Source organism: Aptenodytes forsteri, unplaced genomic scaffold (genome assembly GCF_000699145.1).
Source record: "Aptenodytes forsteri isolate BGI_AS27 unplaced genomic scaffold, ASM69914v1 Scaffold465, whole genome shotgun sequence".
In the NCBI taxonomy this organism is placed as follows: Eukaryota; Metazoa; Chordata; class Aves; order Sphenisciformes; family Spheniscidae; genus Aptenodytes; species Aptenodytes forsteri.
The window spans coordinates 1,867,438-1,889,383 of NW_008795039.1; the positions used below are offsets into that span (position 1 = coordinate 1,867,438).

The 21,946-nt window shown below is 37.8% G+C and overlaps 1 protein-coding gene across 1 annotated transcript in view; it reads left to right on the forward strand.

The window, feature by feature from the left end:
* Window positions 1-21,946, forward strand: part of IARS2 (isoleucyl-tRNA synthetase 2, mitochondrial) — a 31,628-nt gene that overhangs the window by 1,575 nt on the left and 8,107 nt on the right. The window contains exons 3-15 of the mRNA XM_009276856.2: window positions 427-549; window positions 1,621-1,777; window positions 2,957-3,105; window positions 3,194-3,243; window positions 3,342-3,451; window positions 3,537-3,627; window positions 4,001-4,116; window positions 6,137-6,306; window positions 7,271-7,361; window positions 7,571-7,722; window positions 8,732-8,892; window positions 15,916-16,018; window positions 16,662-16,755. Coding sequence (XP_009275131.1) covers window positions 427-549; window positions 1,621-1,777; window positions 2,957-3,105; window positions 3,194-3,243; window positions 3,342-3,451; window positions 3,537-3,627; window positions 4,001-4,116; window positions 6,137-6,306; window positions 7,271-7,361; window positions 7,571-7,722; window positions 8,732-8,892; window positions 15,916-16,018; window positions 16,662-16,755 — 1,567 coding nt within the window. The remainder of the gene's footprint in view (window positions 1-426; window positions 550-1,620; window positions 1,778-2,956; window positions 3,106-3,193; window positions 3,244-3,341; window positions 3,452-3,536; window positions 3,628-4,000; window positions 4,117-6,136; window positions 6,307-7,270; window positions 7,362-7,570; window positions 7,723-8,731; window positions 8,893-15,915; window positions 16,019-16,661; window positions 16,756-21,946) is intronic.

Sequence of the window (21,946 nt, forward strand, 5' to 3'; positions counted from 1 at the left end):
CGGAGGTTTGTTTACGGGCCCGCCTTTGCCGCGGCTGACTTCTCGTAGGTCTGGGCGTTCGCGGGTGCCCGGCCGGGCCATCTGAAGTTAGCTGTCGGAGGAAGGGGGGGCGCTCGGGATCTCTAGTTACTCGCTTATTTATAGTCTGGATGCTCCCAAGTTTCGTACGGCTTCATCTGGAGAAAGGGTGACGGCCCCCCTGCTCGCGGAGAGCCAGAGTAGTAACGTTAGGCTCAGCGTTATGCCTGTCTCGGGCTTTCTAATGGTTTTAAACTGCTCACATCTCCTGTTACAGAGTTAGAAGAGCTAACTCGCCGTGCGTGTGTGTTTGTTTTCAATACACGTTTTACTATAAAGCCAAAATTCGGACTTTCTGGAAGTGCAAGGGCCTGTGATGATTTAGGTGTTTTCTTGCTGTCTCTACAGAAATGCGGTTTTTCGGAACTGTATTCATGGCAAAGGCAAAGGAAAACAAAGCAGGAATTTTGTCTTCATGATGGACCACCCTATGCCAACGGAGACCCTCATGTTGGCCACGCACTGAATAAAGTAAATATTTACTCCTTCATACGGTACTGTTTTGAAGTGGTAAATACTTCCCATAACGTGCTGCGTGTTCTCCATTCCCATTTAAATCAACGACACTTTAAAGCGTTCGGTATTTTGGGCTTTTAAAAAGCAAATGACACGGTTACGTAGATACCATATGATGCCACGGTGACATAGATACCATACCATGACATAAATACCATATACCAGTATATGGTACCTGTATGCTGAGTGCTCATTTATGGGGCTGAATGTTTCGGTAAAAAGAGAACATTTTCTTTTTAGAGAAAGTCCAGCCTTCGTTCCTAAGCAATATTAAACGCACAGTTTATTTGTGTACTGAACGTATCACACATACACACGTGGGTGAGTTTATATTTCTCTGTGTATATGTTATAATGTTACTGTAATGCATGGTTGAGCTGTGCCTTGTTATTCTTTTTTCCTTTGGGTATTTTGCAAGTTTGTTATATTGCATTTATTTTATTTTACTTTACCTGGGTATTTTCAGTGGAACCACAACGGCTAAATGTTGATGGTTTTTAAAATGTAAATTTCAGCTTCGAAATAATACTCCTAAGTATGTTTGGGTACGTTTAGATTCAGTCCTAAGAGCGACAGCATTACATGTGCTGCAAAGTGGGAAAGACTAAAATGTGACCCACAGCTTCTGAAGGTACTAGCACTAAAGCGTGGACTTCTGAAAATGACAAGTTTTGGTAGGTGATCACTTATCTCAAAAAGCAATAATGTGCACTAGGCCAACACTGTAGGTCCGGCTCAGTGTTTTAAAAATGAGAGCAAGTAGGATTTGTTTGCTTCAAGTCTCGCAAGTTTATAAACTGCATCTTTCAGCCACACTGAATGTGAATTCCTTTGATCAGAGGTCCTCTGAGGTTCTGCCAATATACAAAATGATAGGCAAGAAAAAGATCATAAATGGATGGTCTTAAATGTAAACGTATCATGCAGCCTTCTATATTTGCTTTTTTAATAGGAGGATCTTAATTAATAATGTAGCTATTCCACATGGGGGAGCTAAAGTGATAACTGACCCTTGTGTCTTTTCAGATTTTGAAAGACATCACTAATCGTTTCTACGTGATGAGAGGTTATAAAGTACATTATGTGCCGGGATGGGATTGTCATGGGTTGCCAATTGAGTTGAAAGCGTTGTCAGAAGTCAAAGGAGCTGAAAATCTTTCACCAATGGAAATTAGACAGAGAGGTAAACTACTGTTTGCAGTATCTTTATAGAAGAAGTTGGCTTAAGTATTTGTACATCCTACTCGGCATATTTTGGATTTTATGCTTTATAAATAGCTTTTACGCTTTATTGGGTGCTTTTCTATTAGCTGTTGGTACCATTTTCCAGGATCACTGTACGTGTTTGCCAAGCAGATTGAGTACAATGTAAAGTTACAAAGTGGGATAATTGAACACAGGCGTAATTTGTTGCTGGTGATGACCATGCATAGCATTGACCATGGGTTTAAAAAAACCAAAAGGACCGAGGATTGGGATTTCTGCTTTGTATAACTGTGTAGCAGCATGAAACCGGTATTTATCAGATCAGCATGCTTTTGGGTTTTGAAGACTGAATTTGCTGAGGAGCTAAAAAGAAGCTCCTCATAAGCTGGGAGTCCCTGCTTGAGCAGGGGGTTGGACTAGATGACCTCCCCCCCGACTTCAACCATTCTGTGATTAAAAATTGGGCTTCATCGGGACAGCTTGGCTCAATATCGTAATTAGGGATGTATTTATTGACTCTGTTTTTAACAATGCTACAAAACTATAGGGGAGATCCTTTCAGAGAAGGTTAGTCTGCGTTATATGGAAAGTCTTTTGAAAAAATAATTTCAAATACTTTATGTATTGAAAGACAACAACATTCAGCTGCAAAACTATTTGTAATGAGCAATTTAAACTGCTTTAGCTTGAAATTGCAGCACTGAAATGGGCTAACTTATTTTCAGATGCATGTTGCTTTGAAAAGTTTGGATCAGCATCAACAGAGGTGGTTAACTTTCGCTCTTACTTATTTTACGTTATTGGAGAATGCATTTTGGGACATTTTTCTTCATAACTAAATATAGTTATTTTTTTCCCCTCTTCATTAAAAATAAAGTTTATGTTCTAGAGACACTTGTGCTTTATGTCCCCATATTAGTCAAAAAGTGCCACTCCTGGATCTTTTTACTCTTTGCAGTCATTTTATGTAACTACTTCTCTGAAATATATATTTTTTGAGCCATAATAATCTATTTAATACACGTCAGTAAATAGTGCGCAGTTTCAATATGTTCAGCTCAGGCTTTTCTAAAAAAAAGGCAACAGCATATTTTAAATGGTATTATATTGATCTTAGTGACCTAAACCATGTGCTTCATGGAACTATTCCCTTCAGCCAGAGAATTTGCAGAAAGAGCAATTGAGAAACAGAAATCCGCCTTCATTCGTTGGGGTGTAATGGCAGATTGGGCTAACTGCTACCGTACATTTGATCCAAAGTATGAAGCGAACCAGCTGAGAGTCTTCTACAAGATGTATGATAAGGTATGTTGAACTTTTGTTAAAGCGTGTTTTGTTTTGTCATGAGTTTTGATTCTCCTAACTTTCTTTTTTCCCTCGCTTTCCTCTTTAGGGCTTCGTTTATCAGGACTATAAACCTGTGTTCTGGTCTCCTTCAGCAAAGTAAGAATCAACTTACTATTTTGTCTTCAGAATTTTAGCAAGGATATCAATAGCTTTTCACGTTCAAGTGTGTTAACTTATGTTTGATATCTACCCAGAACGGCCTTGGCTGAAGCAGAGCTTGAATACAATGAACAGCATGTCAGTCGTTCTGTGTATATGAAATTTCCCCTGTTAAAGTCACCACCTAAGCTGACTTCTGTGATAGGTATGACTTCTATATAGATTCTAAGACTGATAGCTTTTATTTTTGTTATAACTGTAAGTAAAGTACTTCTAATTTACATCTGTAGATGGATCATCCCCTGCTAGTGTGCTAGTCTGGACCACGCAACCTTGGACTGTGCCAGCCAATCAAGCAGTTTGTTACATGCCAGATTCAGCGTATGTGTCTTTTAACTTGGTTCAGTGATCTGCGTCGGTCCTTATCAATATTTATCAGCAAAGTTAAAACGTTCTGGACTACCATTACAATTTATTTAAGGCATCTTTTTTGTGGTTTTTTTTTTAAGTGGCACAATTGTAAGCTTTGTTCTCTCTCTCTCAATATATTAATTTCTGCTTTCATTTTTATTCTTTAAAAGTTCTTTCTTTCTGATGTTATGTTATCTTTAAATTCTTTTGAGATTTAAGAGTGAACTGGACATGTAGATCTTAAAACATATTTTGCTGTCTCTTAGAGGTGGAGCGTTTGAACAGTTTGTAGCTTTATGGTGTTTGTAATTATTTAGTATCACAAATATAATTTGCATTGCAGATACTCAATTGTGAAATGTACAACTACTGGTGAACACTTCATTCTAGCTGCAGATAGAGTTGAATCTACAGCTGCTGTTTTGGACACGCAGTTTGAGGTTATGTCAACGTGTAAAGGTAGGTTTTAGTATTGTTAAGTTGCTTAGAAATCTGCTTGTAGGTGTCTGAAAGCTGCTTCAGTTTTGATGTATTAAGTTTGTTTATATTTTGAGAACATGCTTCACTTTAATACAAAGAGGAGTCTGTCAGATTTAGTGTTGGTGTATTGTAGCTCAAATTTTCATCCACAGATTTCAAAGTACTTTTTAAAATCCGGATTTACACTTGGAAAACTTAAACACGGAGTGGAAGTCTGTTCAGTATCAAAATCGTAATTACACTGAATGCTGGTTGTCTGTCTATTTCATCCATTGCTGATGAGAACAAGGGGCTAATTACAAGTATGCTTGCTGACTGCCTGATTGCTAAATTCTGCGAAAACTATTGAAATTACCTAGTGTAGCAGAATCAGAAGCACTATCGGCTGGGGGGGGGGTGGGTGGTTTTTTTTTTTTCTCATTGTTAAGAGGTGTCTTAAGCCTTCACCATAACCGTGAAGAATATTATAGAATCATAGAATCATTGAGGTTGGAAAAGACCTCTAAGGTCATCGAGTCCAACCATCAACCCAACACCACCATGCCCACTAAACCATGTCCCTAAGTGCCTCATCTACTTGTATTTTAAATACCTCCAGGGATGGGGACTCAACCACTTCCCTGGGCAGCCTCTTCCAATGTTTAACCACTCTTTCAGTAAAGAAATTTTTCCTCACATCCAATCTGAACCTCCCCTGGCGCAACTTGAGGCCGTTTCCTCTCGTCCTATCGCTAGTTACTTGGGAGAAGATATATTGAGATATTGTAGGTGGCTGTTGTCTGTACAGACAAACTAAAGGACTTAAGTTTGCATCCTAACAAACTGCGTAGTGACATTTCTTAATAGACAGACTTCTGATTCAGTGTCACGAGTCGGGGTTTAATGTGTCATTTGTAGACTTTATTCATTTGCCTTTATCAGTGATTCAATGCTGGAAATATGCATATCTAAAGGGGGTGAGAAATCTGTTTCTGTGACTTTCTTTTCAGGTTGTTTCGGTGTCTTTCCACGATCACTTCCCTACTCCTGCTGGCCACACTGTTTCTGATACAGGCCAGGGCCATTGGCCTTCTTGGCCGCCTGGGCACACTGCCGGCTCATGTTCAGCTGGCTGTCGACACGCTGCTTAATAATCTTGTTTTTACCTAATGATAAAATTACCTGGAGGTGGTGTTCTCACAGGTTCCACCTTCTTGAATCATGTGATTTGCAGATAACATACAACAGTAGAGTTGGACCTTCTTGAAAACAAATTTAATATTAGAACCTGTTCTTTTTATCTTCCCATATGTTCAGTTATTAGTTACATTTGTTACCTTTCTGTATTTGTGTACCTAACTGTCTGACAGCAGTTCCTAAATATCTTCCTTCTAGGAAGAAGGCATTCAATGAAGGCCACTTTGTCATATGAAACATTCCTCAAGCTCTGTGATTCTTGACTTTCAGCAAGGCTTTGCTACTAAGATTTCTTCAGTGTTATTTTAACCTTAAATTGTCACTAGCTTCATTCGTGCTGTACTCTCTTTATTTGTATGTAATTTCAGAGAATTTAAATGAATTGTTCATGATTAATATTAGTACTTAGTGGCAGAACTAGGAACAGATCCCAAATTCAAGGTTTTTTAGCCTACTAAATCATTATTGAGATCTGTTTCTGGAACACTGAGATAGTGGTCCCCAAGGAATGGAAATGTGTGGAGTGTCTCTAGGTGGAATGTCACTGCTAATGGAATACTGTTGTCTAAGGTAGAAGAAAATCCTTTTCTTCAAAGGGAAAAAAAAAAAACAACAAAACCGTGTGCAAGATTAACAATGCAGAGAATTTGAAAGCATTGGACGGGGACCCACAAACAAGATAAAGAAGTAGTACGTCTGAATAGTATCCCATGCATACACTTGCTGATCAATTGTTCCATTTCTGCTCTCTGATAAAAGAAGCTGAATGCATGAATTGTTTCTCCATTTGCTCTTCTGTTTGTTTTTTTTTTTTCACCCCCAGGTGTAGATTTGGCAGATGGTTCTTGTGCTCATCCCACGATTCCTGACAGAGTCTCTCCTCTGTTACCTGCAAATCACGTGACAATGGCAAAAGGAACAGGATTAGTTCATACAGCCCCAGCTCATGGCATGGAAGATTACAGTGTAGCTTCCCACCATCAGCTACCCACGGTACTTTATTTTTTCAGCTGTTGCTCTTGATTTTCTGCAACTTTTTGATCACATGCCCCTAAAGCAACTGTTGTCATTTATGCATAAACTTGAAAATGTTTTGAAGCATTCAGATAAGCATGAGTATCGCTAATGGCCTGTAGGAATGCAGGACTAAGCTTAAAAAAGTGCGTATTGAAATAAGAGGATGAAGTTTTTCATCCATCTGCTAATTAAAGCTTACAGGGAAGTGGTAGAATAGAATCTTACTACTTTTTTTTTTAAAGAATAACACCGACAGCAATTTGAAGATATTGGCTCTCAGTACTCAGAATTGGCTATTAAAGCTGCAGACCAATAAATTAGCAGTTATGTGGGTCATTATTACTATTCTTTTTCAGCGAAGTTTGGGATATTCTTTAATAAATTAAAAAACTGCATTTAAGGGACTTAATTGTATTTAGTGAATAATATCTTTGTGTGTCAGTGGTTTTTAAACACATACATAAATACGCTTCAGTTATGCATGATCAGTTTGTGTCTGATGGAAATGAAGATGCAGGGTATTCTTTTTCTCTTTTACCTTTTTAAAGAGGTGACTCTTGAGATGTTTCAAAACCTGATTATACTCATAGTTCTGGTTGTGGTTTTTTGGGGGTAAGGTTTTTCTTGGGGTTTTGTTTGGTTTTGTTTTTCACTGTTCATTTGAGAAGTAATTGAAATACTAACCAGTGATTTGACGTAAGACATTTGTGGTATGTCTGCAAACGTAATGGTGCTCATTTCTTCTGATATGTCAAATTCACTTGCCTTGTAAATCACCAAATTGCAGATCACTAAATCTGAAGTGTACTTAAATAAAACATACTTTGCTTTTCATCAGAAAAATAGTTAATCAGCAGAGTACTTAACTCACTTTTGAATACCTAAAAGATAATAAATTACCACATGATATTTTATTGACATGATTAACACTTTTTTTTAGGATTGCCTTGTGGATGAAGGTGGGTTTTTTACCGAAGCTGCAGGTCCTGAACTTCAAAACAAGAATGTCCTTGAAGAGGGAAATGAAGCTGGTGAGTATTTGACGTTTAGCTGTTTGTTACTTTATCGGTTACATTCCTGCAGGTATATTTTGAGGGTTCATATAAACTGAACACATTTTTAATATGGATGAGATACAGGCACTTCTTATTATGTGTTGATCATGGAAAAGAATGAATTGAGATTAACAGTAGCAGTGTGCTCAAATCAGATTTTCATCTTGCCTCATTTTTTCTCTCAGTCATTCAGATGCTTCAAGCAGCCGGGAGTTTGTTAAAAGAGGAGAAGTATGTGCACAGTTACCCATATGACTGGAGAACTAAAAAGCCAATGATTATTCGTGCCAGCAAACAGTGGTTTGTAAACACAGCAAGTGTGAAGGCTACAGCACAGGTATATAATTTGGCTTTCTTGTGGGTCATTTAAAGGCAGCTGATGCCATTTGGAATCAGCAAAACAATCTTGCTATAGCTCACTCAGGAATAGGTTCTTCTCTAGTGTTTACAAACACTACCTAGTTGAAAAGTGTGAGTTATGTGTAGAAGGGATGAATGTTCTGGGGGTTTTTTGTCAATATTGATACAATTCAGGATAAATACATTGACTGACATGTTTGTTCATTGCATTTACAGGAGACACATGTTTCTTAAAGAGCTACTGTTTTTTTCGCCAAAATATTTATAAAAATACAACATTTCACAAAATTAATTCAGAAGAGACAATTTTATCACTATTAAAATTACCTTTGTTATTATGGTAGCCTTGTACGACCATAGATCTTTATTTGCTCCCCTATTCATTTTGCCACAGTCCTATTTTAAATAACTTCTTTTTTTTTTTTAAATGCGGTGCTCTGTGAAATTATGTACATCCACACAGAAAACTCAGACCAGCACATTAGGCTGTCTTGGGTAACAGTGATTTCATTCTAATTGAGGCATGAGGCTTTTATTCCATATTCATCCTTGTCTAGAAGGAAGGAAAACAGGATGGTTATTCGGCAGGGTTGGGAGTGAGTGGTAGCCCACACTCTGTAATACAGGCAGTGTGTATCAGGGTGTAGTTTCAAGGTGGAAAATGGCGCAAGACACAATGAGCTATTAAACTTTAGATATACTGAAGCTATTTCTAACTCACTTTAGGGTGCATCTGCTAGAGAATCAGAGCTGGCAAAAAAGCATTGGTTGCTCTGTGGGGACATGTACAGTATATACAGCGTTCTAAGTATGTTATTGAAGAGCAACATGCGGTGAAGTAAATGAAGTAAATGTGACAGTTGCCTGAGAGCATGTTACTCAATACTGGGAGTGGGAGTGTAGGTCTGTACCTTTTTTACTGGTAGCATAAACAGTGTTTGTCTGAATGCTGAAGCATGCTCAACAATTGACTGTCTACTTTATAGGAAGTGCTGAAAAAAGTGAAAGTTATTCCTACATCTGCAGTGAACAGAATGCTGGAAATGCTGGACAGAAGGACGTTTTGGTGTATATCACGGCAAAGATGTTGGGGTGTTCCGATTCCCGTTTTTTATCAGAAGAACACAGGAGAATGTTTGATAAACAGGTATTTGTCTAGCTTTATATAATGAAAAATGAAAGAATGAGCACTGTCTGTTGTGCTGCAGTTACACTATATTATAAAACTTCTAACTATTTAAGTATAAATACATGCTTCTTACTTGTAATTGTTTATACACAGAACTAATTCAGCTATAAATTAAAATAATCAAAAACTCATTGCTGAAAGTGACTTGTATGTAAGTAACAGGAATCAATTTACTTGGATACTTGAGTTACCTGAAAAGTCCCCTTGATAGTAATTGCTGCTTTCATCCCTCATCTTCAAGTTAAGTCAGCTGGCAGTAATCGCTGGCCTTTACATTTAAGCAAGGAGTAAAATGCAAGTTGTAGTTAGAATAGTTTGCAACTGTAATTGTAGCACTAGAAATTGAACAATACAGGTATTTTGTCAAAATAGCTTTTTGCAGCTGAGTAAGTGACAATGAGATATCTGAAGTGGAATAACCAAATCAGTTGCAGAATAAATAACTGCACTTTGTTTCAAAATAAAATTAGAGTGGTTTTGAAGAGCCGGCCTTAATAAATGTAATAAGTGACCTTTAGCTATATGATTTGGTATGGCTAAAGCTTCAGATGCTAGCCTTATTCTGCCATCTTTTGGTGAAGTTAATAGTATCCAGATATTGCAAACATTGCATTTCAGGAATTCCAGACTGTGTAATGCGGAGGAAATCCACGCTATGCTTTAAAACAGGAAACCTCAACCAAATATGATCCTTTTCCGTCTTCTAAGGAGTAACAGAGTTCTGCTTTTACCCCTTTGGGGAGCAGAGGTTTTCAATTGTGAATATCCTCTAAGAGATGATTTCATAAAAGTAGTATTGTGGAGTTCCACGGTCATTGCTTATTTCCATAATTGTTTCCTGTCTTGAGGTATGCTAGTGTAACTCCATTTTATACATCTTAACCTCACAACCGTTGGTGCAAATTCATTATGGATAATAAGATTGCATAGCTGGAGATGAACTTAAGTGGTGTTGCAGAACTTTTTTTATTCTGGTGTTGAATAAATACACTGCGGAGAGTCCAGCATGTTTTCCAGAGGCTGGACTGAGCACATAAGTGTAGTAGTAGGTGAGTTTGGGGTGTGGAGAGCAGGGAATGGACTTTAAGCAGTTAGTCCTTAGCTTCACGTAGTGTCACTGGGTGTGTAGGTGCACAGATATGTACTTTGACTCTCTCACAGTAGGCAGTAACTGTGAGAAAAGACCACAATAACCGTAGTTGTTTATAGTACCTGAATAATGCTGACGCACATCAGGAAATAAAGGGATGGAGGCTCTGTGGGGTGTAAAATCATTTTACCTGCAAAAACTGTTACCATATTAAAAAGTAAGTATACATTCACATTTTAAAAATTACACTTTCTGAGAAATACTTATTGTAGTCTCTGTGGAGTAGGCTTGAGTGTGTTACTTGTGCTTGCTTAAAATTGTTAAATATGTACACTCTTATTTTGTTGTTAGACTAATGAAAAACAGTTTTGCAGTTGGCAGTCAAATGTGAAGGGCACCATGAAGCAATAGCTCCTTCAGACCTTAGAGGAGCTGACCCGGCTGGTACAGAAAGCATTTGAAAGGAGGGATGTATGGGAATTCCTTTAGATTGTAGTAAGATTACCTTGAAAGCCGGTGACCTGTATTAAAAAGCATGTCTTTTGTAAGTGCTTGAGCTGTGTGAGATTATTGCTGGAGTTGTACGATATGTGGCAATCAGGGCATTTTGATGTGATAAACTCTGCAATAGTTTAACAATTCGCCCTTTGTGTGTAGGTGTTGGCCTAGCAGTCACGCATGTGGGTGGATGAACAAAGGGACAGCATGGCATCTTGGGTTAGAAGTGATCTGGGGGAAAAAGCGAGACGTTTAGGAAAAAGAGAGACATATCCAATATGTTTGAAAAGTAGATTTATTTCATTTGACTGGCAGCTTCTGATGCTCATTTATAATCAGTACTCCTTGCTTCTAACGTGTTTTACAGTAGAGGTGAAATTTTCAAAAAAAACTGTAAAATACACATTAAATATTTAAAGTTAGCCGTAGTAGAATTCCGTAACCAGAGTAGGAAGGGTGCGCAGAATATTGGCCTATAGAAGTGACAGGCAAATCTAGAAAGCAGTCTGTCAATTCATAGGTCATTTTCCTGGACACCAGTTCTTACTGAAATAAACAAGTAAGCCTAAATCGTTTGTTGCATTTGCATTATCATTTTGAAATCATATCACAATAGGTTGCTGACATATTTCTAACACTTGAGAATTTTCATATTCAGATTGTGTGAATAATTAATATCATTAAAACAACAGTAAATAATGTACATTTCAAAACAAAAGCTGTTTTCTTGTCTTGAATGCTGGGTAAACATCCTTCCAGTAGCAGCTGCTTCGGAGTTTTTGAGTGGCTATCAAAAGTAACAGCATCTCCACTGGAAGTCAGTGTAGTCCACATGGAGTTGCTGTTACATATGAGAGCACCGATGGTCGATTTTGAGTGATCCTGTTTATGTATCACCTGTAAAAATCCCTAAAATAAAGCACTGTGTTTCCCTCTAAGTCAGAGTTTCCCCTGAATTTGTCCTGTGAAAGTCTGCAGAAAGCTGCTTTTTCAAGATGCAACTGCTCGTCTCTGCAACTGCAGAATATTTTTCTCACACCAACAATCCCGTCCTCCTAACTTGAAAGCCAAGAGCTAGATTGTAATCTTGTATGCAACAAGTTTGATGCAAGATCTCCGTGAGTCTTCCTGTTTGTTGCTGTGGCCCCCCGTAGCCCTAAAAGACATTTGATTGTATGACACCGTTGTCTAAGGTTATAAATTTAATACGCTGAAGATTAGATCCTTTATGTAGAGTATACCACATCATATTGCAATCAGGAATTTAAAAATTAGTATAAAATAACAAAACCCTATATGAGAGAGAGAGAAAAGAGAGAACGTTTTTTCATTATTGCAATTTTCAGTGAGAATTACAAGAATAGAGGTAAGATTCTGTGTGATTTTTCTGCACAAGTGGAGAAAAAAAAGAATTAAATAGAATACATGTACAAATACAAGCTTATAATTTTGTCAACTTTCAAAACTTGGTAAATTTCTTGAGAAAACATTCTGATTCCAGGAAATTCTGTAACTTGTGGAAGAGAAGAAAGATGCAAAAGTAAAATGAGACTTTTTTTTTATTTCCAGTAGTAGCTCAGACCAGGTAATAAATGTGAGATACATACTTTAATCTGGCCTCATGCAATAACTTCTTAACTTTACAAATTCTCTGCTCAAATATTGATAATAAGAAGTCCTATTGCAAAGATTATTCTAATGCCTGAGAACTTTTGTCTCCTTCTCTGTGACTTTGATTAACAAGAAAGTTAAATTTCTGACAAAAAAAACCCCACCCAACAACTTGTTTTTGAAGTAGATCTACCCTGCGCTCTAATTTGCTCTTTAAAATATTAAGACATTTCAGTGACACTTAAGCAATAGCAACTTCCCGTAACCTAAATACTTACTGCTGAAGTATCAACGTTCACGTAAAAAAGAAGATAACTTGCCCTCTTTACTGTTGTTTGAAAAGAGGTCGAGAGAACATCAGGCACTGTATTCTTCTCCTCCCGACTATATCTTCATGCTGCCTAATTTCTGTTAACACATTAAATAAGTGTTCAGCATAATCAATATCAGCCTTCAGAGTGATTGGCTGATGTCGTGGTAGCGTGAATTGCCGTAGGGGTTTCAGTGTTAAAACGTAGCGAGTGACACGTAATGCAAGTTCTTCTAGATAGTGTATGAATACAGGGCAAAGTTTTACAATGGTGTTTATTGCTAACTCGGTGAATTATCATGCTCACGTTGAAGCCCACAGATTATAAAGTGATGAGTAGTTATTTGAGAAAGGTGGTTTTCACTTGCACCTTAAATAAAAGTACTTTGCAAAATTCTTCCTCCTTACAATACAGTTACCTTAAATATAGTCATTTTTCTCTCTCTGGTAATAGTTAATCATAAGGATCCTGGGAAAAGATTAGAGGAATGGGGGGCGGTGGTGGTGTGTGTTTGTCTTGGGTTTTTCAGACTGTAGGAGGAAGAAGTATTTGGTGAAATGGTATCCTGGAAATCTTTGGTCTTAACTATCTCCTTTTATAAAATACTTGACTGTTAATGTGCACTTACATTCTGTAGGGAAACGGAATATAATGGAAAAAAACTTGCACTGCTAAAATGATTGTTTACTTGATTTGAAACTATGATAAGATTGAGAATATTGGTCAATAAGTTGACTTCACAGTCATTGACTCTTTATTTCCTGTAAGTGACTCATAACACAAATCTGACCACCTTCTAGTTGGCTGAAAACTTAGATCTGTAGCATAATCATACCTGTTAGTTCACGTGTCACGAAAATGTGTCTTCAAAATAATTCTGCCCTTCATAAATTAACAATATAAGCCTTCACGTTGCAAAAGTTATGTGGAAGACAAGCTTAGTTCCTGTTTAAATTTTCTACTTGCTTTATAGGGCATGCTGGTAGCTTTTCTTTACTAGTTATGGGTATGATTCTTGATTAGAAAAATTTTCTGGCTCTAATTTGATGCCAGAGCCATTAGCTGAGCACTGAATTACTTCTTCCATGAATCACTCAGCATGCACTAACACTTTATGTGGTAATAAGCGTGTTTTAGGGTAAATCATCCTCTTTAATTTAGCTACTCTGTCTTCTGCTGGTGACTTCCATGGGTAAGACTTAGCCAGTAACAGGAAGGCGTTGAGGCTGTGGAGGGAGCTCTTGAAATACTTGAAGACAAATAGTTATCCATAATTGTCTTTAAAAAGACACTGATAGTGTATTTGAGAAGAATCAAAGGTGGAGCCTTCTGTTGGCAAGGAGTGAAAAATAATGTTGTGTATTGCTTTTTCTAAAATGTTCCCAGGTGCTACAGTCTGTGTCATCATTGAAGGTCTGGGCGTAAAGCAGCCTCTTCAGCGGAAGGTACTGACCTCACAAGGGAGAGACAAATTCAGTGAAGTAGTTTAGTCTGGGCTGAGACAAATAAACTTCTCCTTGGCTTACTTGATTTTTTCCTCAAGAGCTTTCTGAATCTGAAGATTTAGCCTGAAGGAGGCAAGTCTTAAGGGATACTTACTAGCTATCTGCCGGGAATCTACCTGGACTGGAGTTGTTGTTTGCTTTTGTCTTGGAGAAGTAACACTTCACAACTGGAAGTATAAGCAAATAGGCCTCTTGTGCAAATATTTCTGAAAGGAAAAGATACCATTCAGAACCAGAGCTCCTAAATGTTGTTTTACCAAGATAAATGTTAGCAGATATATTACAAAGCCATAAATTGTGTCCTATCATCGTTAAACTGGAAGGTGAATGATACCCATTCTAGTCTGAAAGGGTAAGAATGGCGGTGGTATGCTAGCTGACTCAAGTTGCTTTGTGAGTGTTACTGGTTAGTGGGTTTTCTCTCCAGAAAACCTACTGGGATGTTCTACAGCAATTTACTTTGAAAAGTAAATTGATTAATTGATGATTGATTGATTAATACAAAACTGTTGATCTATCATTGCAATTTTATTTCCGCAATCAAGAGCAAAACTGCATTTTCTTCTTATTGTTGCACCTCATGTCATGTAATTAAGTAATAATTTGTTCTACATCTTCTCGGAGGACATGGGTTTCCATGCTTAAACTCCGGTGTAAGAGTCCACTAAATGTTGTAGTGATGTAGCTCAACTTATTAGCAGTGCAGAAAAAATACTGTGCTGAAGCCCAAATACAAAACCGAGTGATGACACTAAAGAAGTTAGATCATCTGCTTTTTGTGTTTTCAAGATAATTATGCCAGATCATTATTTTGCTTTTTCCCCTTTCGCAATACTGTGTCAAGAAGTTAGTTAATTGATTAAATCTTCATTTCTCGAGTTAAAAACTAGTCTGTGGTGGATTGGGTAACACAGCGGTTTTAGATTGAAGTTGGCGGGTCATGATGATCTGCTGTACTCCTTCAATACAGCAGATGTTTTAAAAATCACCTCTTTAGTAAGTGGTCTGTGAGTCAGCAAGACAAAGCGTGTGGGGTTTGTTTTGTTTTTTGAGCTATCTTAATTTACGCCTAGACTTGGCATTAAGTGATGTTAAAAATCAATTCCCCATAGCCTTGCCTACTGGGGACAACGATTGAATGTGCCATCAATAGCGCACAGAATTGCACGCCTTGTGGTTGCGTTATCTGTCCACATCAGAAAAAATGCTTAGCTAATTTTTTTTATTTCTCTTATTTCCATAGTATCTATTTACTTCAGGACCTTTGTCCTGGCTGGTGCTATAGCATATGAACTCATATATTGCCTTCAGAGTGTATGTTGAATGGTTGTTTACATCACTCCTCTATGGGGTACGGAAGTTTCAGTTTCCCACATTATTGGGACTAATATATTTATTATATGTTTCTTACCATTTAAAAAATGTATTGCTAAAAAGGAGGAATCCAGGCAACCAGAGGTCTAATATATATGTACGTTATTTGAAATGCTGCCATTTCCTAACTCTCCATTTCCGCATGAGTTCTCAAGGTCTCTTCATCCAGTGGAGAAAAGAAGCCTGTTGTCAAAAAGAGCAAATATTTTGGGGGGAAGTAGTTGTTTAGTTTCTGTAAATCCAAGGTCAAGAAACAGCAAGTGAAATGGATTTTAGAAGTTTTCAAGCTGCTAGCATCTTTTTTGAGTGCCCAGTTATGGAGTATTTGCAGAAAAAGCTGTTTGGAATACATGCGGGTTTCTGTATGTCTAGGTTTTACACAACCCTACCCATCTTGGAAGACAAAAGTAGGAAGTCTTTTTAATACAAGCAGAAAGCTGTGGAGTCTTGTCTGGATTAGAAGCTGGAAAATCACAGGTTTAAATAGCTTGATCTCTTTATCAGTATATCTCACCGCTTTGAATCTGGGATACTTGCAGAGAGGTACGATTAACTCCTCAATTCATGAACGCCTTTTTTCCTTCTAACCCAGTGAAACTATCACGGATGTCATCAAAATAGTGGAGCAGCAAGGAACGGATGCATGGTGGACCCTTCCTATTGAACAACTACTATCAAAAGAGGCTGTAGCGAAGGTAATTTTGGTTTGGTTTTTTTTTTTTTTTACTTCAAATACAGAAGGTGCTTGAGACAGTTCAGTGATGGGAAATAATATAAAACCTTCATGTATTCCCACGATCCTTTTCAATCTTGTACCTTCATGAGAAGGTATCCTGTGAAAGGGATATTCAGAAAGTGAGATCCGAGTATGGCAGAATACACACAATCAGATTTGTGCCATTAGTTCAGGGCAGAGATCTCCATCCTCCTTGGTTTAGTTCAGGTGGAAAGCGACATCCTAATTAACCCGATTATGAGCCCAAATGTGTATTAAGTCTTTGTCATTAAAATAGATTCAAATTTTTATTTAGTTCTTCCTCACTTTTTATTGCTCCTTTAAAAATTGTGTTCTTAAGCTAGCACACAAACTGTAGTGTCACTCTGCCATCTCAGTTTTTTTGGTAATTTTTCCTTGTTCTGTTTTGGGCTTTCATCAGTAATTATTTGAAAACTATTGTGAAAAATTATCTAAATTATTTTGTGTTCACTCAACAAAGTTGGTAGCAGAGCCTGTACAAAACTGGTCCAGAAACCAAATCTACTTTATTTCTAGCTTTGAAAAGCATTGATGATACGGAGTATTCTATTTGCATTGTTTAATAATTGTTTTTCCAATAGGCTGGTGGTCATGATGTTTTGGATTACGTCAAGGGACAGGATGTCCTAGACATCTGGTTTGACAGTGGAACTTCCTGGGCTCATGTTTTGGAAGGTACAGAATGAATGTGTTGATCTTTCTTTTAAAATACTCGGAGAACAAATGTAATTGTTCTGCATGATGGTGTTGGTATCAGCAAAACTGAGTTAGATTATGCCAGCAGCAAACTGGTTGTGAATTCTTGTAAAGCTGCTTTTGCTTGTAAAGATAAGGGTTTAATGTTGGCAAACTCATTTTCAGCATAGTTGAAGTTGAGATTTTTCTAATACTCTATTCTGACTGATTGCGCCATGTGGCATACCATGTATCTTCTAATCAGAACGTATTTGTTTTGAGTGTGGAAGTTTCATGACACATATGGCATGGTACTTCACTGCTAGTTGGTAACTCTTAAATTATTTTCCGTTAACAAATTTCAGTTTGTGCTTGTGCACGCTAGTTGAAGCGGAACAAAATTGAGATCAGCTGCTGAATCTAAGTAAGTTTTGTAATGTTAACAGTGTAGGTGTACTTTTTCACTTCTGATTACTTTCAGTAACTAAAGCAGTATATTGTGGCTTAAAATATTTACACGTGCTATATGCTATTTACAGCTCCTACTGCCAGTAGTTGCTACTCAGCAGGTAGCAGATTATATTTTTATACAAATATTTAAAATACACACTGTTTGCCTGGAGGATAGTCCAAAGTCAGGAGTCCTTTCTAAAGGAGGAGTCTGGTCCCATACATCAAGTCTCTTGGACTTTAAACCCTCAGTACACAATTGCGTGATAACAATCTTGTTGAATTATAAAACACGTTAGTACCAGAGGTTTTATTTCTTAGCAACAGTACCATCAGCAAACATTCATTTTCTAGAAGAGCTTTACATATAGTAAAGTTCATACTCTTTAAAAATGGTTCTGGTTTGGTTTTGAAAGGTATAACAAAGTAGTGGTATTTTATGTGCACAGTTACATACTTGCATTCTTTAAGGGCTTAACAGGTCAGCATGCAAAAACTACCTCTAATCCTGTGTAGAGGAAAGACACCATGTTTAATAAGGAATAGCGGAATCAAGACCCTTGATTTACTGTTAATTTGTGTAAGGCTCTCGTATGGATTCTGTAACGTCTCATAAATGTTGGGTCTTCCACAGTACAGACTTCTTTCATGGAACCATTGAAAGTTTCTTTTCTCTATCCTGTCATTCTTTTCATGAAACTTGCTGGAACTTGGTGTGTGTGAGGCATCTTCTTTTGCTGTCTGACATGACTGGAGTGGCCCCACTGGTTCAAAAGTTGGGGGAAGGACTAACAAGCAGTGTGATCTTGTAAGCCTCTTTATCTTCAGAAATGACACAAAAGTTGCATTACCTTTTCTCCTATGTAATTGAGGCTCCCAGCCGCTGCCAGAAGTACAGTCACAGTGATTCATATGAAATTACTGCTTTAACTTACCCTTTATGAAAAATGCACTTTGCAGGAGAAGCTGTTGAATTAATACTTTTGTCTTGTATTTCCCGATATGCTCCAGCTTTTAAACTTTTTGCAGAACTTCTTCCTATGTCAATAAAAATAATTGGCAAGGCTTACAAACAGGCTAACTGATGGGATTCTTTTCCAAAGTGCTCCTGGGGAAAAATGGATGAAATCCACAGAGAAATCCAAAATTGCTTAGAGAATGTCACAACAGGAAGAAGAACTTCCCGTGGCTTAAACTCATGAAAGCACAGAGCATGTGGAAGCTGGCGTGCTCCCTGTTAATTTTGCGGTAGGAGATCAGTGATAGCAGCAGTTACTGCTCGCATTCTGATGGCAGCGTCATGCATGGCAGTGGTTCTTTCGCAGCACATGAGTTAATTTCAGGGCAACTGGAGGAGATAATAGATGGCTAAAACTGTGAGACTAATGTTTATAATTGTTTTACTCCACCATGAACTCCAGTTCTTGAAAATTACAAATCCATGATCTGTCTGTTAGTAACCAGCAGCAATAAACAGCGTTACAGGTTTCCCTGCCAGTTCCAGTCTCGCAAAAATAAGTCGTTCTCTTCAACGTCTCTGCAACTTGGGGAACTTAGGCCCGAGTTTTCACTGGGCTTGAACTAGCTGTGTCCGAGCTTATTAAATGAGGTGCAGCAGTTATAAAATTCATCCCTTTAGCTGATGGCCACACAGATTGCTTTCAAAAACCATGGCAGGTTGGCAAGGGGGTGGGGAAGAGGAAGAGGAGAGAGAGATCCTGCAATATGAGGTTTTTGAACAGGTTAAAGGAATTGCTCAGTGACAGCAAGCTCCATGGCATAAATCATAGGTTGCATGGATACAGTCGTATTTCTAACGCTTGCCCTGCTGCATTTCCTACCAGAGACAGGGCATAGTTCTGATGGAAATGACTTAAAATTGCTCTTTTCTGCATTAAATTACGGTTGGCTTCCTTTTTCCAGCCTAGGTGTGTCACAGGTACCACTTCTAGCTAAATGACAATTTAACCAAACTGTTCTACGTCAGCAGTGTGGCAGGTAGGATACTTACACACTAAGATCAAAGATTTAGCTACTGTAGTCGTGAAACCAAAAATGTACAGTTATAACTAGATTGTGTGTAAAATAAATGCTAACCTGCTTGCACTGTTGAGAGCAAATCCGCAACTGCAACGTGCTCAAAAAAACCCCACTGCTACTGAAGTTTTCGGGGAATACTATTTGCTTCGCTAATGCTCTGTTTGCCTAACGCTGTTTTCACTAAACAGTTTACCGTTGTGCTATCTAATCCCGTTTCTTTCTTACTACACATGCCTCAAATATTTTTTCGAAAGAACCGTTTCCACATTCTTTTATGCAATGTTAAAATTGAAGTCTGAATGCTTTGTCCGTGAATAAATTATTTTTCACAGTAGTGCTGTGAGGTAGAAGAGGGTTAATACACTGCCTCCAAAAAGAAGCTGTGGCAAAGGCAAAAGTTGGTTCAAAAGCACTTGCTGATTTTGAATACCCAATTCTGTGGTGCCTAGGACTTTTTTTTTTTCTCTTTTGCTTTGAAGTTTAGCTTCTGTTCAGCCTTTTGATAGCGCTTATTTCAGTAGCTGTCTTTGGAGTATCCCTTTTAGAGAATTCTTTTCTGTCTTAAAATTCTCTTGTAGGTTTTGGCATTTTCCTCATGGGCAGAGTGCCATCTGCACTACAAACTTGAGATTATTATTTTTCAAAATATTTCATATGAAAACGCGTACTGGACTGTATTGCGATATGATGTGCCGTTGGTAAAAGTCACACAGCTTTTTACCCATCATTTTGTATTGCAGTGATGGTAGTTTTCAGCATCATAACTTTTTTCCCTATCTTATTGGCTAATATTTAACTGAATGAATGTGATTATTTTACAACTTACCTATCTAAGTGTTTAAACTTTTGTGCTGACTGAAAGACTTGAATTTATCTTAGCTGATTCATTCCTGGCATTAAAATACAATAGGTTTAATCTAACAGTCAAAGTCTGTAAGATCAAAGATACGGAATCTTGAAATCCAAACCAGAAGGATCATAAATTGTAATTCTCTTTAATGACCTATGTACTATACCTCGGTGTAAAATAAACAACTGAAAAGTCTCTTCTGGGTTGTCGGACATACTCTTCCATTTACAAAGAAACGTGCGCATGGTTCTAATTAATTTATATATAACCATCGCAACTAATGAAACTGAGGTAGGGGAGCTACCCGTGCTCTTAAAAGGCAGGCTTTGTATATGCACAAGCCGTGTTTGTATTTTACAGAGATAAAATGTTCAGGCCGCCATTAACTTTGTAAGCTACATTAGCGAGCCTGCCAGATGTACTAGTTCCTGCCAGAAAAGACCAATACAGTTTGCTGTTTGTAATCAGTTGTTTAAATTCTTCTCTCCTTTAAGTTGTAACTACTGGCACTTCCATGAAAAGTTCACTTCTCTAAAACCAGTAAACTAGTTGTAAATAACGGATGTGTTGTTACAGATTTTCCACTGTTATTTTCTTCCTTACCACAAATACTCTTTTTTTTTAATCTTGTCCTCACAAGTATTTTTGCAGTCTGTTAATACAAAGGCTGATCCCTACTTATTCTACTTTTAAAAGCCAAACTCTTTGTAGATTTTCTTGAAGGAATAAATAAACGTGTTAAAAACCATAACATCCACCCACACGTTTTTCCTGTGCTAGCTGGAACTGTATGGCCTTGACCTTTGTAATGTTGAACTTCCTTTTATTGCAGGATGGATCTAAATATCGAAACTTCCATTGAGTTAAACAAATAAATCAAGTGTATCAGCAGCAGAAAGAAGCATTGTCTCAGGGGTCCTAGGAAGAGGTCAAAAGGAACTAGTAGATAAAAACTGAGTAGAGAAACTTTTGTCTGAATATCTGGAAAATTACACCACCAACTTGTAGAATCAAAACTAAATTCCTGCCAAATATGCGTATAATTTTGCACATCTGTAGGCTTTGACTTGCATGTTCTGCTGTGCTCCACATTTATTCTGGTCTCACTCTGATGGTGACCTGTCTGGGATTGTTTAGGACGAGGAGGGACTTCTTGAGTCAACAAGGTTTGTACCTTTTTGGAAAGTGACTGAATTCCACCAGTAAAGCCATTAAAATTTCACTGCCCTCTTTCAACCCTGTGGGAAAGCTGGGTTTGCTCTTCTGCTTTTAATGTGCAGTCAGCTAATACCCAGTCTTTGTGCCTTGTAGCCCATTTTTTTCTCTGATGCCAATAGCACTCATTAGCTCCAGTTGTTCTTCTCTAGTATTCCTCTGTTTTGTGTATTTATAGAGAATAATATTTCCACTCAGCCTTCTCCTGGATAAGCTAAACAAGCCAGGCTCCTCCAGGCCCCTCTCTCCCACAACAGGCTTTGTTTCCCATGTTGTCCTAACCCTTTCCTGAATCTTTTTAATCTTCCTGCAGCACCAGTGACCAGAAATGTAGATTCTGTCGCAGGTGAGCTGCGGTCGCTGCCAAAGCTTCCTGGTCTCCTCTGAAAATACCTGATGCCTTACCCAGGCTAGTCAGGCACATTACATCTGTGACTTGTATCCTGAGTAATTCCCAGCCGGTGAAGTTTCAGGTTGTAGCACAGATTTTTATTAATTCCAAAGTATGTGATCTTTTCTTGGGTCCTTCAGTTTGTTCAGGAGTACTTGGGAAGTATTTTGAGAACAACTGATGAAGTGCTCTGAGCGTCATAGCTTCTGTTTTCATAATTTATTATTTTGTTTGGGGGAAAGCAA